The 15,143-nt window shown below is 33.2% G+C and overlaps 1 protein-coding gene across 18 annotated transcripts in view; it reads right to left on the bottom strand.

Moving 5' to 3' along the window:
• Window positions 1–15,143, bottom strand: part of GPHN (gephyrin) — a 603,483-nt gene that overhangs the window by 285,160 nt on the left and 303,180 nt on the right. For 11 of the 18 annotated variants that reach the window (XM_087856022.1, XM_087856023.1, XM_087856025.1 and 8 more), the window contains one exon: window positions 14,537–14,575. The exons of the other annotated variants lie outside the window; for them this stretch is intronic. In XM_087856022.1, the coding sequence (XP_087712148.1) occupies window positions 14,537–14,575 (39 nt within the window). The remainder of the gene's footprint in view (window positions 1–14,536; window positions 14,576–15,143) is intronic. 18 annotated transcript variants of the gene reach the window in all.

Below are 15,143 nucleotides of genomic sequence, written 5' to 3'. Positions count from 1 at the left end.
GAATCAGAAAAAAAGAATAAAATTATGACATATATTAATTTCCAGCACCTCAAAATAAATCTGGCCTAAATCAAACAGGGCAAATGTAGGTCTACTCTTAAAACTAGTTAGAAAAATGGAGATTAAATCTGAGTTGTTCTTGTGTCATTGAGAGAGGTAGGTCAGGAAGCTAAATTTAAGTAATAATTAGTAGAGATCAAAACGTTAGTCTGTGAAAAGCGATTAAGATTATTAAAGCAGAGGACAAATGATCAGGGTCATTATCATAACTGAAAAGCAATCTCAGAATTACTTGAGTGTTACCTCAGAGAAATATGAGACACTATAATGTTTTGAGTCTAATATGACATATTCAGGCATAAATCTTTAAAGATAAAAGGATACTGCTTTTGGTTAAACTACAGATAACTATAACCTAAGACTCCAAAATGAGTGAGTTCAATCCTGGCATTTTTTTTTTCAAGACTTTATTTAAATTCAAGTTAGTTCACATATAGTGTAGTATTAGTTTTAGGGGTAGAATTTGGTGATTCGTCAGTTAACATCCAGTGTTCATTACGTCAAGTGCCCTCCTTAATGCCCATTACCCAAATGCCCTAGCCCCCCACCCAACTCCCCTCCAGCAACCCTCAATTTGTTCCCTATATTTAAGTCTCTTCACCTCCCCTCCAGCAACCCTCAGTTTGTTCCCTATATTTAAGTCTCTTCACCTCCCCTCCAGCAACCCTCAGTTTGTTCCCTATATTTAAGAGTCTCTTATGCTTTGCTTCCCTCTCTGTCCTTATTTTTCCTTCCCTTTCCCTATGTTCATCTGTTTTGTTTCTCAAATTCTACATATGAGTGAAATCATATGGCATCTGTCTTTATCTTATTTCACTTAGCATAATACACTCTAGTTCCTCCCACATCATTGCAAACGGCAAAATTTCATTGTTTTTGATTGGCTGAGTAATATTCCATTATATAGATACACCATATCTTCTTTATCCATTCATCAGTTAATGGACATTTGTGCTCTTTCCATGTTTTGGCTATTGTTTTCAATCCTGGCATATTAAGATCATCCTACAGGTTGGTTTCAAGATTTTTCAGAGTTTTTCAGTTAAGTGGAATAGTAAGATTATTATAAGTTAGAGGTAAAATTATGTGGGAGGAGCAAAACTTTTAATATATTATCTTATATTAAAATATACTATTTTTACCATGCAATACAAGATTTTATTTTATTTATTTTTTATTTATTTTTTAAATTTAAGTAGGCTCCAAGCCCAGTTTGGAGACCAACACAAGATCTGAACTCACAGCTGTGAAATCAAGACCTGAGCTGAATCTAAGAGTCAGACGCTTAACCAACTGAGCCACCCAGGTGCCCCTGTGATAAAACAAGATTTTAAAAAGTTGTTGCCTAAAACATAAAAGTGAAAAGGCATGTAGCAGTAGAAAAAATGACAATACTGAATACATTAAGAAGAGAAAATAATACAATGCTTATTTAATTCAGTTTTGAAATATACTATCTTCATCAAGAAAATACTTCAGAACTTTTAATATAAACCACAAATTTAATAGGTAGACGGCATCCCAGGATTTGATATATTGTTTCCCTAATAAATATGGTCTGTTTTTTATCCAAAATTTTAGAAAAAGTTTCTGTATTTTATTATGAACCTCAAAGTAGACACTTCACATATTTACAACACAAAATGAAAACCTGTATAAAATAATTTATAACTTTTTCAATACTTTGAAGGTATTATTTTTCTTTCTGTCTTATTCCAATGTTGTTTAAAAGCCTACTGTCATTCCTTTTTAAGTGATCTGTCTTTTCTCTCTGGCTACTTTTAAGATCTTCTCTTTTATTTTGGTTTTGAAGTTTCACTTTAATGTATTCAGCCATCAATTTATTTTATTTATCCTTCTCAATTTATACAGTACCTCCAGGACATGTGGTTTCATGTTTTTTCAGCAGTTTGGTAAATTTACAGCCATTACCTCTGTAATCATTGCCTTTCTTCCATTCTCTTCTTTTGGGGCTTTGATGTAATGTAGTTTGGACCTTCTCATTTCTTTCTTCATACCTTATATCTTTCCCATGTTTATATAACAATATCTATCTATGTAATGATTCCGATATGAGGTAATTTTCTCAGAACTATATTTCAGGATGCTAATTCTTCTGCTGGTCTAATCTGCTGTTTCATCTGTTCACAGATTTAAAAATTTTAACTTATATTTTCTCATTGCTGAGAGTCCTATTTTCTCCCAAATTGCTCATTCAAAAATAATGTTTTTATCTTTGTGTATCTTTGTTCTTTTGAAGATTTCATCATAGGTATTTTAAGCATACATCCTGGTTTGTCAGGGATAGCTGGATATACTTCTCTTGTGCCTGCATCCTGTTTGGTTTAGCATTAGTCCTAAACAAAAGTTCCTTAGTATGAAAAATGAATGATAATGGTCACCAAATTCTGGGCTGTGCTATATTTTGTATTTGACAGTTCTATAGTTGTCAAATTTTTCAGTCCCCCTACTAATTAATGGTTTTGCTGATATTCATCTGTTGGAGTATAGCTTACCTAAAGCAGGGAAAATTTCCTTTGGTGAAAATTTATTTCTGCTTCTACCTTTAACTAGAGGGTACCTTTAAATACTGACTGGGTCCACTTTAGCCTCCCAGACTTAGGGAATCCCAGGCTGAATTTCACATATTGCTGTTTGTCCAAGCCTAAGTGTCTCACCAACAGTGCAGCCATAGCCGTCTGTCCTCAGAGTCTCTCCTCTGTCTCCAAAGTCCCAGTTTCCTATGGTTCTGGCTCCTGCTCCCTCGCTTTGACTTCCAACTCATGGTGTGTTTGGGGGGAAAGATAGAGTATATGTCCTTTTACATGGTATGCCTCGCAGATTATTTCCTTTTAAACTGGATCAAGTTTTTCTACAGTGGGAAGGTTTTTCAAAGTACTAAAACAATAATTTTTCCAGGCTGTCCCTTCTTTGTAAACTTTTTTATTCCCTATAAAATTAATGTCTTTTATAACATTACACTGAACTTTTTGATACATTGCAGATTGCCCTACAGAAAAATGGTAGCAATTTATACTCCGAACAATGGTCTTTTCACCCAAACCTTGCCACTTCCAGGCAATCTCTGTTTTAAGTAGATATTTAACTGATGTGTACAAAGCAATACAATATTTTTGAATTTTACATTTCTTACCAATTATAATGAGCACATATTTAAAAGCAATTTACTTCTTTCCCACTGCAAACTGCCTGATTGTATCTTTTGCCTGCTATTCTATATCGGTGGCTATGTTCTTCCTGTTGAATTATTAAGAAATTTCTACGTACTAAAAATATTAAAACTTTGGCAGTTCAATCTCTTGCAAATATTAATTTTTAACATTTAACATTTGTAACAATTTTTGCTTAGTTGGCATTTCCACTAAGAGGTTTCCAGTGCTTAACAAAATGAATTTCTATCAATACTTGTATTATATTTTCTGTGTTTTATGTGTCATCTAGAAAGGTTTCTCTTACCTGAAGATCATAAAAATTACTTAGTTTTTAAATCATAAACTTATAGTTTTTAATGTTTAAATACAGAATCATCTATAGTTTAATTTTAAGTTGCATGATCAAGCTCCACCAAAATGGATAGCCAATTTTCTCAACATCTTTTATTGACTGACCGTTCTTTCCTTGAATTTCTTAAAATGTCACATTTATAATATGTTAAATTCCAATTTTATCCATAGTTATGTTAATGAAATATCATTTGGTGTCATTTATCTCTGACTTTATTTTCCTGTAACATACCAAATACTTTAATCACTGTGCCTTATATTACGTCTTACATTTGATTAAGGCCCTCTCATTGTTTTACTTAAATAAATCACTAGCTATTTTCATAATTTGTTCTTTTAAAATTATGTTTAGAAATCAACTGGGTATATTCCCCCCCCCCCAATCCACTGGGAATTATATCACATTCATCAATCAACTTAAGGTAAATTGACAATTTCACAAAACTATTTGCTTTTAAGAACATGACATAACTTCCTAATCATTCAAGCTATATTTTATGTCCTTTAATAAAGTTTTCTTTATTCAGGTCTGGCAAATTCCTTTAGTTTATTCTTGGGTATTACAAAATTTACTTTTTTCTGATATTGCAAATGAGATCTTTTTCTGTTCTTTTTTTTAGAGAGAGAGAGCATGCATGAGCCGAGAGAGAGAGAGAGGTAGTACACATGAGCCAGGGTTTGGGACGGCGAGGGGCAGAAGGAGGGGGGGAGAGAGAGAATCGTAAGCAGGCTCCACACACAACACAGAGCCTGATGCTGGGTCAATCTCATGACCCTGAGATCATGACCTGAGCCGAAATAAAGAGTCACATGCTTAACCAACTGAGCCACCCACGAGTGCCCCCTGCCGTTACTTTTTCTAATGGTTGTTTCTAACTTAAGTAAATTAGTATATAGATATAATTAGTATATATATATATAGTAAAATGCTCTTTATTTAGCCACCATGCTGAACTCTTCTTGATTCTAATACTTTTTCAATGGATTTTTTTGGGTTTTCTAGGTGAATAATCATATCTATCAAGGGTTTACAACTTTAAAAAAATTCATGTTAGAGATGTTCATCTTCAAAAACATTGATAGGTAGTGCTCTGTTATCAAAAGCTAATTGCACTCATTTTCTAGGTCACAAAGAGCCAACTATCTTAACCACTGTCTCAGCAATAAATACATCTTTGAAGTGACGCTATTGCCTGGTAACTATGGGAAACTTTCTGACTCACTGCCTTTATTCTCTCTAGAGATATATACACAAACAAAAGTAAAATGCAGTAATCTGCCGACCTAGAAATAACAAATGGGAACTCTGTTAACTCCTCAGACAGTTTCTTTCTCATTTATATGGATGCGATATTTTCATTCCTTTTTTCCTTTCCTCTCTCAGCTCTTGCTTTTTGATGTACACACGAACACACACACTTTTTGTTTCATATTTCCTGAGCTGAAAACCACCTTATTCATGACTAAATGTACAAATTTAATGAAAGATAAAAATAAAATAAAAATAGTGAAAATACGAAACAACAGAAAAAAAGTCACAAATTTTAAATTAAAATGAAAACAAATAAAAAGCGAATACCATTAGTCTAAACTTGTCCTAGACTGCAGCCAACATCCTTACAGATTCTCCATGAAGATTTTCATCAATTTATTAATTCTCAACTAATGATATATGTTTTTCTACAAGTTCAAACACTATAGATAAATTTGGATGTTATTTTGAATTCAATTTTAATTGCTAACATTGAATTCTATTATTTTTCTTTACTGTACACATTTTGTATTTCAGTAACACACATAGGCTTTTGAAGGTTGGCTCAGAAAACTACCATCTGCAAATTTCACACCAAGTTAATAAAAAAGTGCTACTAATTTTATCCTCAGAAAGTCATCTGTTTCCTTCTAACCTTGTCTGCCCTTAGGTACTTAGCATCTTTTGTTTGAATATTTCAGTAACCTCCTGATTAACATTAATAGCTAAGTTTATTTCCATTCAACCCCTCTTCTGCTGCCAAAGGCCTCACTACATTCATTACTGTTTAACATCTTTCAAAAAAATCTTTATTTTCTACTAGAAAAAGCCCAATGTCTTTTATACGACACAGAGAGGGTCCATCATTTGGCCTTACCTACCTCCAGGCTCTCTCTTGCCAGTTCCCCTTCAAAACCCATTCTGCAGCCAGACTGACCTATTGGCAGACTTAGGATTTCAGCAATTGTTTCTTTACAGTAGATTAATATATATTGGCATATTCAGAGAATGGATTACTATATGGTAATGATAATGAACAAACACCTACATGCAACAAATCAATTTTACAAACATAATGTTGAGCAAAAGAATCCAGATACAATAGATTACACGGTATAAGATTTCATTTGTATAGTTTACTAAAAAAACAAAAATAATCATTGATGCTAAAAGTCAAAACTGTAATACTCTTGAGGGTTGGGCTGCTACTGAAGGGACACAAGAGGGGGGCACAATCAGGGATGCTCTTAATCTGGTTTCTTGATCTGCATGCTGGTCACACAGGTATGTTCATTTTTTGAAAATCCATTAAGTTGTAACTATGCTATTTGTGTGCTTTTTGTAAACTTAAATTAAAAGGTAAACAACAACAATAATAATAAGAACATTAACAACAGTTCCAATATCACTTCTTTGAAAATTTCCCTAATTCCTTCAGGTGAACTTTATCCTGCTCCTAAGTATATCACATATACACCATAACTATATTGATGATCATGTTATAGTTTATTTATCCAATTCCTTCCATTTCCTAACCATAATGTAACTTCCCTGAGTGCTATGATCATAACTTTCTATCCATTTGTCCACAGCCCCAGCACAGTGCCTGGCAGTTAGTAAGTACTCAATAGTATTATGTAAATGGGGATTTCTTAGTTTCTGCATTATCACATTTTGGGCCAGAAACTTCTCTGTTGTAAGGACTGTTCAATGCATTGTAGGATGTTTACCAGCACCCCTGGCCTCTATTCATCTAATGTCAGTAGCATCCCTTCAGTTATGACAACAAAAAATGTCACTAGGCATTGCCAAATGTTCCTCAGGGTCCAAAAAATCCGCAGGTTGAGAATCACTTACATAAATAAATGTTTCTGTGGAAAAATTCAAGCCAAGTGTTAAACAATTCACTTACCGAAAAACTTTGGGCATGAAGTGATTTGCATTAGGGGCAACTAAAAGGAAAAAAAAAAAGCTCGTTTGAACACTGGAGGGGAATTAAGCTCTACCTATCTGAAAAAGTGTATAAAATGCCTTAAACGTCTAGATAATCAAATGGTAATTCATATTAAATTGCATGCTAGAATATTATTTCTTTTGGAATTCCTATGAAGAAAAATGAGTTTGCCAAGCAAAAAATTGTATAAATAGAAGGACTGTGTATTTGGTTTTTTAAAAAAAGTGACCACTATAGTAGCTATGTACGTTCAATGTCCTAATCATAAATTTTGCAAGGTTTACATCTATGAATGGACAATTAATTCTAGAATATTAAGGTTCAATAATTTTCTATCCATAAAATATTTAACATGAACATTCCATAAGAAAAGAATAGTTATAAAATAAACTACTGGGCATCAGCTATGGAAAAAAAGAAAAACCTCACAAAGGGCATAACTAGCTTGTTAGAAAACAATGTGTACTTTATTAACTGCATGCCTTTGATTCAGAATGTTTTTGGGCTTGACCTCTGCTCAGGTAAGTAAGGAAATAATTGAGTACTATTATGTTAATGGAGTTTGGGAAAAGAGAAAATAAACTGGTTTATATTTATGTGTCAAAATGATATAGTTAAAATATAAATCTCATTCTGCACAAATTATTTCCTGACAAGCACTTTCTTACACTTCTCATATAACTAGAATCAGTTTTTAAGAATAGGCTACTGAGCCAAAAGAAAACAAAGAAAATGGGCAATTTATAAAAGAAAAGAAAAAACTAGACAAATACAAGTGTTTAATCTCATTTTATATGCCAATGAAGCCATATAATTTTTATCTATCAAACAGTTAAGATTCAAATGATAATGAATGTTCAGTTCCATAAACTGAGAGTATGAATATAAAAATATGTACATATATTCTAGAGGGCAATTTGGCAATATGTATTATGAGACTTAATTTTTAATCAGTTATTCTATTTTAAGGAAATATTTCTAAAGTGATAATCAGAGATGTTTTTGGCAATTTATATAAAAAGAATGTTTATATTGGAAATAAGAAAGAGCCTAAATGGTTAAGACAGGGAACTTAGGGGCGCCTGGGTGGCTCAGTGGTTAAGCGTCTGCCTTCGGCTCAGGGTGTGATCCCAGCGTTCTGGGATCGAGCCCCGCATCAGGCTCCTCCGCTGGGGGCCTGCTTCTTCCTCTCCCACTCCCCCTGCTTGTGTTCCCTCTCTCGCTGACTCTCTCTCTCTCTGTCAAATAAATAAATAAATTAAAAAAAAAAAAGACAGGGAACTTAAATTAATCATAGCTTGTTTATACTCTATAGTAATTGACAATCCCCCCCTTTATTGGTAGAACAGCTATTAAATGGAAAAAAGCTTAATTTATCTAAAAAGGAGAGTGGTTAAAAAGCAAGGGCTGTGGAGTCAAGACTACGTAGTTAAAATTCTAATTCTATTACCTTCTACTAGCTCTGTGATCTGGGTTAAGTTATTTCATGATTTAATCTTTCTTAAAACTAGTTTTCTTAAGTGGTACTCATGTAGGTTTGTTGTTAGTATTAAATAAGATATTATATAAAGTGCTTATCATAATGCTTGGCACACAGTAAATAAACTATACATTTTAGTAGATATGATAACAGTTGGGATGATGTTATTAAGAAACCCAAGTTATAAACCTGTATATATTATGGTTACCCAATGTGAAGACTAATCAATTAGCCCTAGGCAATAATTAGGTGTCAAGATTATTCATGATTTTTATTTACTTCATTTTGCTTCCTGTATTTCCCAAATTCTTTTTTGGAAATCTATATTCAGAAAAAAAAAAAACAGGTGTTGTTTTAATGTTATTAATAAAAGGCAAGATAAACATTTAAAAATCTTCACCTTTTCTTTCTCCTAAATGACCATATACTTTTCTTTAATCTCATCTTTAATATTTTAAATATCATGTCACAATAAAAATGTCACCATTTTATGCTCTTACTGAATACTTATCACATGCAAAATACTGTTATACTGTGTTCCTAAAATTCTAACACTAACTGGGAGGTATGGAAATTTGAAGACAAATTTTCTTATTAATAAAATAGGAGCTCTCCACAGATGGTCTTAAGTTTCATTTTTTAGTAACTCATCATAATTGAGGAGATATCTAAAAAGGCTTTTTACCTTTACCTCCTTACGAGATCAATCTTAATTTTAGCCAGAAGGCATTGAATTGAGAATGAGAAGATATAAATTTAACTTATAAGAGATGTTTTCTTTCAGAATATTTGCTTAAGATATCTACATTGGGATTATTACCTCTAACTGCAAAGTAAATCCATTCTACTATTATAGTATGGCTAGGAACAAACCAAAGAATAATTGATTCCTGAACATCTAAGATGTTTTTATACTGCTGACATGAATAGAACATAATCTCTGTTTCTTCATAAAGATGAAATCTTATAAGAAATCTAAAAAGTGTTCAAAGATAAATACAAAATGTCTGGGATGGTTTGTATTTTGTAAACTTTCAAATATCTAACTAGTGAACCTTTAAAGTACTGATTTTTGATATTCATGAAATTAAACACTATTCAATATACATAAAGGATCTTTGTATCAAATAATTGCCATAGATGAGGCAATGAACTTCTCAATGATCTTTCTCACTCCACTGGACCTCTATGCCAAAGGTGTAATACATTATTTTTGCCAGCAACATTGAACTATTTGATGGTGGGATAGCAAAGAGAAGAGAAAGAGATTGGGGGATGTAGAGACTAGCTACTAGTGTCTGCTGTTGTCACTGTCTATATTCAAAATCGAAGGAGTAAAACTACTTCCACAAAATGTTTATGTAAGGAAGTTGTATCTTCCTTTGTAAGTCCTGAATATGTCCCATTGTCTTCAGGAAAGAATGACAACTTGTTTGTTTGGGGTAGTTGCCTACAAAGAATCTCCTGATAGCAAGGAAATTGAGGGGATTTTATGTTATTAAATGTAAAAAAGATCTGAGTCTTAATGAGGGTGTGATAGGGAAATTTCCTTTTTAAGTTAACTTTCACAAAAAAGAAACACATTATATAACTTTATTTTCAGTTTAGCTTTCTTTAAAATAAAAACAGAATTTCAGAGATCACAAGAAAAGGACAAGTATATTTATTACTAATAAATGAGTTTAATAAAATGTTACTTATATTTTCCTTTATCCCAGATCTTAAACCTTAAAATTTCTGCGTAATCTTTATTTTGCACTAAAAATGTTTTCCAGAATAAATAGTGATGCAAAATCTTTTAAAATTATTCACTTTTTTAAGAAAACAAGTTAAATCTGGATGTAATTTCTATTTTGGTGCTTCTCTCCTAACATGAGAACTTTGATCTTCCCTCAGCTGTGCTGATAAAATAAATAACTCTAGTAGGACCTCAGGAGATGAAAGGAAAAAATAGGTTACTAAAACTTATCTTAGGTATAGCACTTTAAAGAGATTCCTTTAAAGCAATCATTGTGAATTAGTGAGCAACGGGAATGAAGCTTACTACTCTCAAGTTTGATGGCATCTATCAATACAGGGAGGACAAATTCCTAATTCAAATGGCTAATTAATTGAAGTCATAATAAAAACTAATGAATATGACTGAAACTTCTGACACCAGGAATTCAAATGAGTTTTAGATGCCAGTGAGAATAAATTAAATTCCTAAACATTTTCAATATTGGTATATAGCTATATGCCCAAGAGGAGAATACCTCATTGTGCTTGCAATAACATTCAAGAAAAACCTCCTGAACATTAGTTATCAATTATCCTCTAGCCATTCTCTACTCTTCCAATATAAAATTAATAACACTGGGTTTAGATAATGCTGTTTATTAACAGCTACCAATGAAATCACTAACTGTCACCAAATGCTCCAGGTTTTAAAATTAAAGAGATCCTTATTGGCATTTAAACTACTACCAGAATCTTTCAGTTGTGATGAGACATTAAAATTACAGAAGACATTCTTATTCCTGAATCACTGAAGCTTAGAAGAAGTGAAAGGATTTCCTTATATATAATTACTCTGCCTTGAACATTTTCTCTGAAGAACTAGGAGAAAATAATAACATTTTGAAATACTAGAAATGCATTTTTTTTGTTAAACGTCTTTTTCCCTCTTTTGGAATTTAAGCTCCTTGAGAACAAGGCCTTATCTTTGTGTTACATCCTCCTGACAAGCTACATAGCACAGAACAAGCCTTTTTAAAATAGGTTCCGAGAGAGAGAATTATTGCAAGTAATGACTTAACTTCTCTCCTATGCATATAGAATAGTACTAGTTTATGTACCACTCTTGGGCAAATTGAGAAGTCCCTCAAATCATTTTCTGTGTTTGATAGCTTAGATGAGAAACCTTGGCTGAGAAAACCTAGACAAAGTATGTAAAATCACCAAAAAATTGTTAACAGATGAAAACATTATCACTTAATGGATTGACAGTCTTCCTTCCTAAACCCATTTTTATTGCATATTTAACTACCTCAGTTTTAAACTCCTTGAAGACAAAGACCAATCCTTCCCAACTTTTGTAACTCTTATAAGGTCTAGGACACTATGGTTTAGAGTTCAATTTAACTCACATTGTGTTTTACCAGTGGATTAAAACACATACACATGCATACACACATTGCCTAAACCATATCTCCAACTTACTGAATCAGAATCCCTGGGGGTTAGGTCAAAGGAATCTTTTTAGAAAAATCTCTATAGGTAGAAAACTGGGTATCCAGAATTGAGTACCAGTGAATTTAAAATGAACTCCTGTTCCTATTGCTGGTTCCTCTAAACATAACCTAACTGCCTCATCTCAATCTCATTATCTTCATTTAAGCCTTGCCTTTCAAATGCTTCTTTAAAAGTTGGTATATTTTTTTTATTCAATGTCCTTCAGAATCATTTTGCCGTCCTTCAAACATCAATCATCTGTCCAATTTCATTCTCCCTTTCATTCTTAGAATGCAAGGTCTCCCAAATCTCACTTGGTCTTCTGTGTCTTCCTAAAAGTTTATAATTTCTTCTGCTCCTAATACAATATCTTGGACTTAACCATCTTTCATGTTACTTATATAATTCTCCTGAGGTCTTTAATTTCCTCTTAGATAAGAATATTAAAAGCTATGGAGTTTACTTCTAAGTAAATACCCAAAGAATGGAAAGAAAAACAGACCCTTGCACACCAATGCTAATGGCAGCATTATTCAAAATAGCCAAACAATGGAAACAACTTAAGTGTTGTCTATCATCAGACAAATGGATAAACAAATTGTAGTATATACATAAATGGAATATTAGCCTTAAAAAGGAAGGAAATTCTGATATATGCTACCACATGCATGAACCTTGAAAATACTATGTTAAGTGAAATAAGTCAAACACAAAAGGACAAAAATTGTATGATTCTACTAATATGGGGCAAATCTTAGAATAGGCAAATTCTGAGACAGATACTAAAACAGAGGTTACCACGGGGTGGTGGAAAGAGGGATGGGGGAATTACTGTTTAATGGGTACAGAGTTTCTGTTTTGCATGATGAAAAAATTCTGGAAACAGATAGTGGCAATGGTTGTACAAAATGTACTAATGCCACTGAATTGTACACTTAAAACAGTAAATTTTATATTCGGTGTATTTTGCCACAAAAAATAAAAAATAAAAAAGCCACTGAAATGATTTTCTTGACTTTCCTACAGCAGCCTTTTTCTTCATACGAATTTTACCTCTCTTGTTAAAGGAAAAGGAAAAAAAATGTCCATACCCTTTCTCTATATTCCCTAAGTCTATCACTTTTAGCTTTTCCCTTTTCAATTTCATTTTTCATAAAAATAAAATAAAATCTAATATGGATACTCAAAATTTTCCACACTTCAAGCACAATGATGTTGTGGATACATACACACAAAGAACACTTCAAAACTACACACAAAGAACACTTCAAATCTACACAAACACACACGCACGCACACACACACTTTCATACACACATACATACCCCACTTTCAATCTCCTTAGACTCTTGAAATTGTTTGTAAATTTCACCAAAATTCTTCTCCACTTCTTGTTTGATGTTGTTTTTCATTTAAATATAAGTAAATAAGACATCAAGCTTCAACCAAATAATTTTGTATTCCAAGTTCTTTTTAGATGTCAAGTACTTAGCAAATAATGGGAAAATGTCAATTTAAAGTTTACCCACACACAAGAAAATATAGTCTAAAAGGAGGGAAAGATAAATACTTCAAAGGGATCTCTAAAGAACTGATATTACATAAATTATGGGGTGGCTGAGAAATGATATTCTCAAAGGAAAAATGGAGCAGGGTGGAAAGCTACTTTAATCTAATCACAAAGAACTATAGCTAAATGTATTATTTTTTGAGATGATACTTTAAGTTTTAAAAAATTCTTCCAGTCTTACTAAAAAGGATAAAATTAATAGGAGTAACTCATCCTCATGAAACCCTGGAACTTTGAAAATAAATTAGGAAATAAACTTAATATATGGAAAATCACTGTAAGATCCCATATACAAGAAACAAAAGTACATAATATATGATATGAAAGGTCAACTGAAGCAAAGATGATATATTATTTGAAAAAAAATCTATTGCTAAATAAGGTAAGAACGTGGAGTTGTATAAAAAAACAGAAAGGATGGGTGATAGTTTGAAAGTCAGTTTACAAGTAAACTGGACTGGACTATTAAATAGTGAAGCATTTTCCTATTTCTAAAATATGTTTGGACAATACGTAGGCAAAACTTTTCTTGGAAATAAATCTGATCAGGGTTACAAGACAACAGAGGAACAATGCCAGTGATTTACCAGATGCAGAAAAGTATAAAGGAGGCAACAGAAGCCGATCAACAAGTTGCAAGGCTGAGTACAGAGGAGATGAATGCAATGTCCCAAGTTAATTAATGAAGCAGCCATGTGTAGCAAATAGGTAAAGGAGACAGTAGTCAAGCAAACTCAAGTTTGCAATCCAACTTAGTGGCATAAGACAAGTGGAGATAGGTAAGTGCTAAACAATATGAACCTACTTATAATATTACAGGCATAGATTGGGCAGGGCAAGATCAAGCAGGCAGGTGGCATAGCACTTGGAAGGCCATGATACAGAATGGTAGGAGAGCAGATAAACAGTGCTGGGTAGTCTAAAATGCTAAAATTGCAGATGGATATGGCAGTATCAGGCCATTTGCTGATAGACAAAGTACCAGTAAGTGAAGAATGCAAATCATTCAGCAGATGCGTAAAGTGGGGCAAAAAGTAGAGGCAAAACTCAAAGGCAGTCAAAGCAGTAAGACAGAACAGCAGAAAAGCAATGATAGATCATCAGAAGCAGTTGTGTAGGGTAGGAAAAAGCTGTCAGCAGGGGAACAAAAACACCATTCAGGAAAAGATGAAATCGAGAATAAAGCAGTCTCCTGAATTGGGTTTCTTCCATCTAGGAAACAGTCATCAATAAACTGCATATGTGAATCCACAAGAGAATAGCACACAAATGGAAATAGCAGATGAATCTGAACTCTATTGCCCAGGGATACAGAATGATCCTAGAACATAGATACGTAACAATCCACAAGGAAATTAAATGGATAGGAAAAATGGGTCCAAGCAATCTTTATGATGATAAAAGAAAAAAACAAAACAAAAAACCAAAACACTAAAAAGTATTAATCTGGAAATGATTGGCTGGGATTGAAGTCTTCGCTTACCCCTTTCTGGAGCCCACAAAATGGGAATGTTGGGAATTTCTGCAGCAGAAAAACAGAAGAGAAAAGGGATTTCTGACTCCCAGTTTGAGGAAAGCAGGTCAAATTTAGGGCTGTATGAACTGGTTCAGGGAAATAAGAACCAGCCTGAACCTTCTCCATTCCTCAGAATCAAGCAATTTCTGAGATTTGGGAAAGGTTTAGGAAGCCCTCACCCCATCATTTCCCACAACCTCCCCTTTCACACTTACCTCCAGTGCAAACAGTTTCCAGCAAGGAGGTACTTGGGAAAATTCACTCCCATGTTTATACCATGGCAAAATTTGAGGATGGCCAACTAATGGTACTTCCTGTGTAGGTCAGGTTTCTGATTCAGTGGGATCCCTGCTATTTGTGAGTGAGCAGAGGGGATAGGTTACTAGAAACTACCTACCTCTTTGAAAGTGGATGAGGAAAAAAAACAAGGGCAGAAATACCAATAAATAAATAGTAATACTAGTAAATACCTTGGTGATCTCATCAATTATCACGGATTTTAAATCCATTGAGATGCTGATGACTTTAACAAAAGTATCTCCAGCCTTCTCTTCTGAACTCCAGATGCATCTAA

This window comes from Ursus americanus, chromosome 26 (genome assembly GCF_024610735.1).
Source record: "Ursus americanus isolate L20-20 chromosome 26, mUrsAme1.1.p, whole genome shotgun sequence".
Classification (NCBI taxonomy): Eukaryota; Metazoa; Chordata; class Mammalia; order Carnivora; family Ursidae; genus Ursus; species Ursus americanus.
The sequence above is the reverse complement of the archived record's forward strand: the minus strand, read 5'-3'. Positions and strand labels throughout refer to the sequence as shown.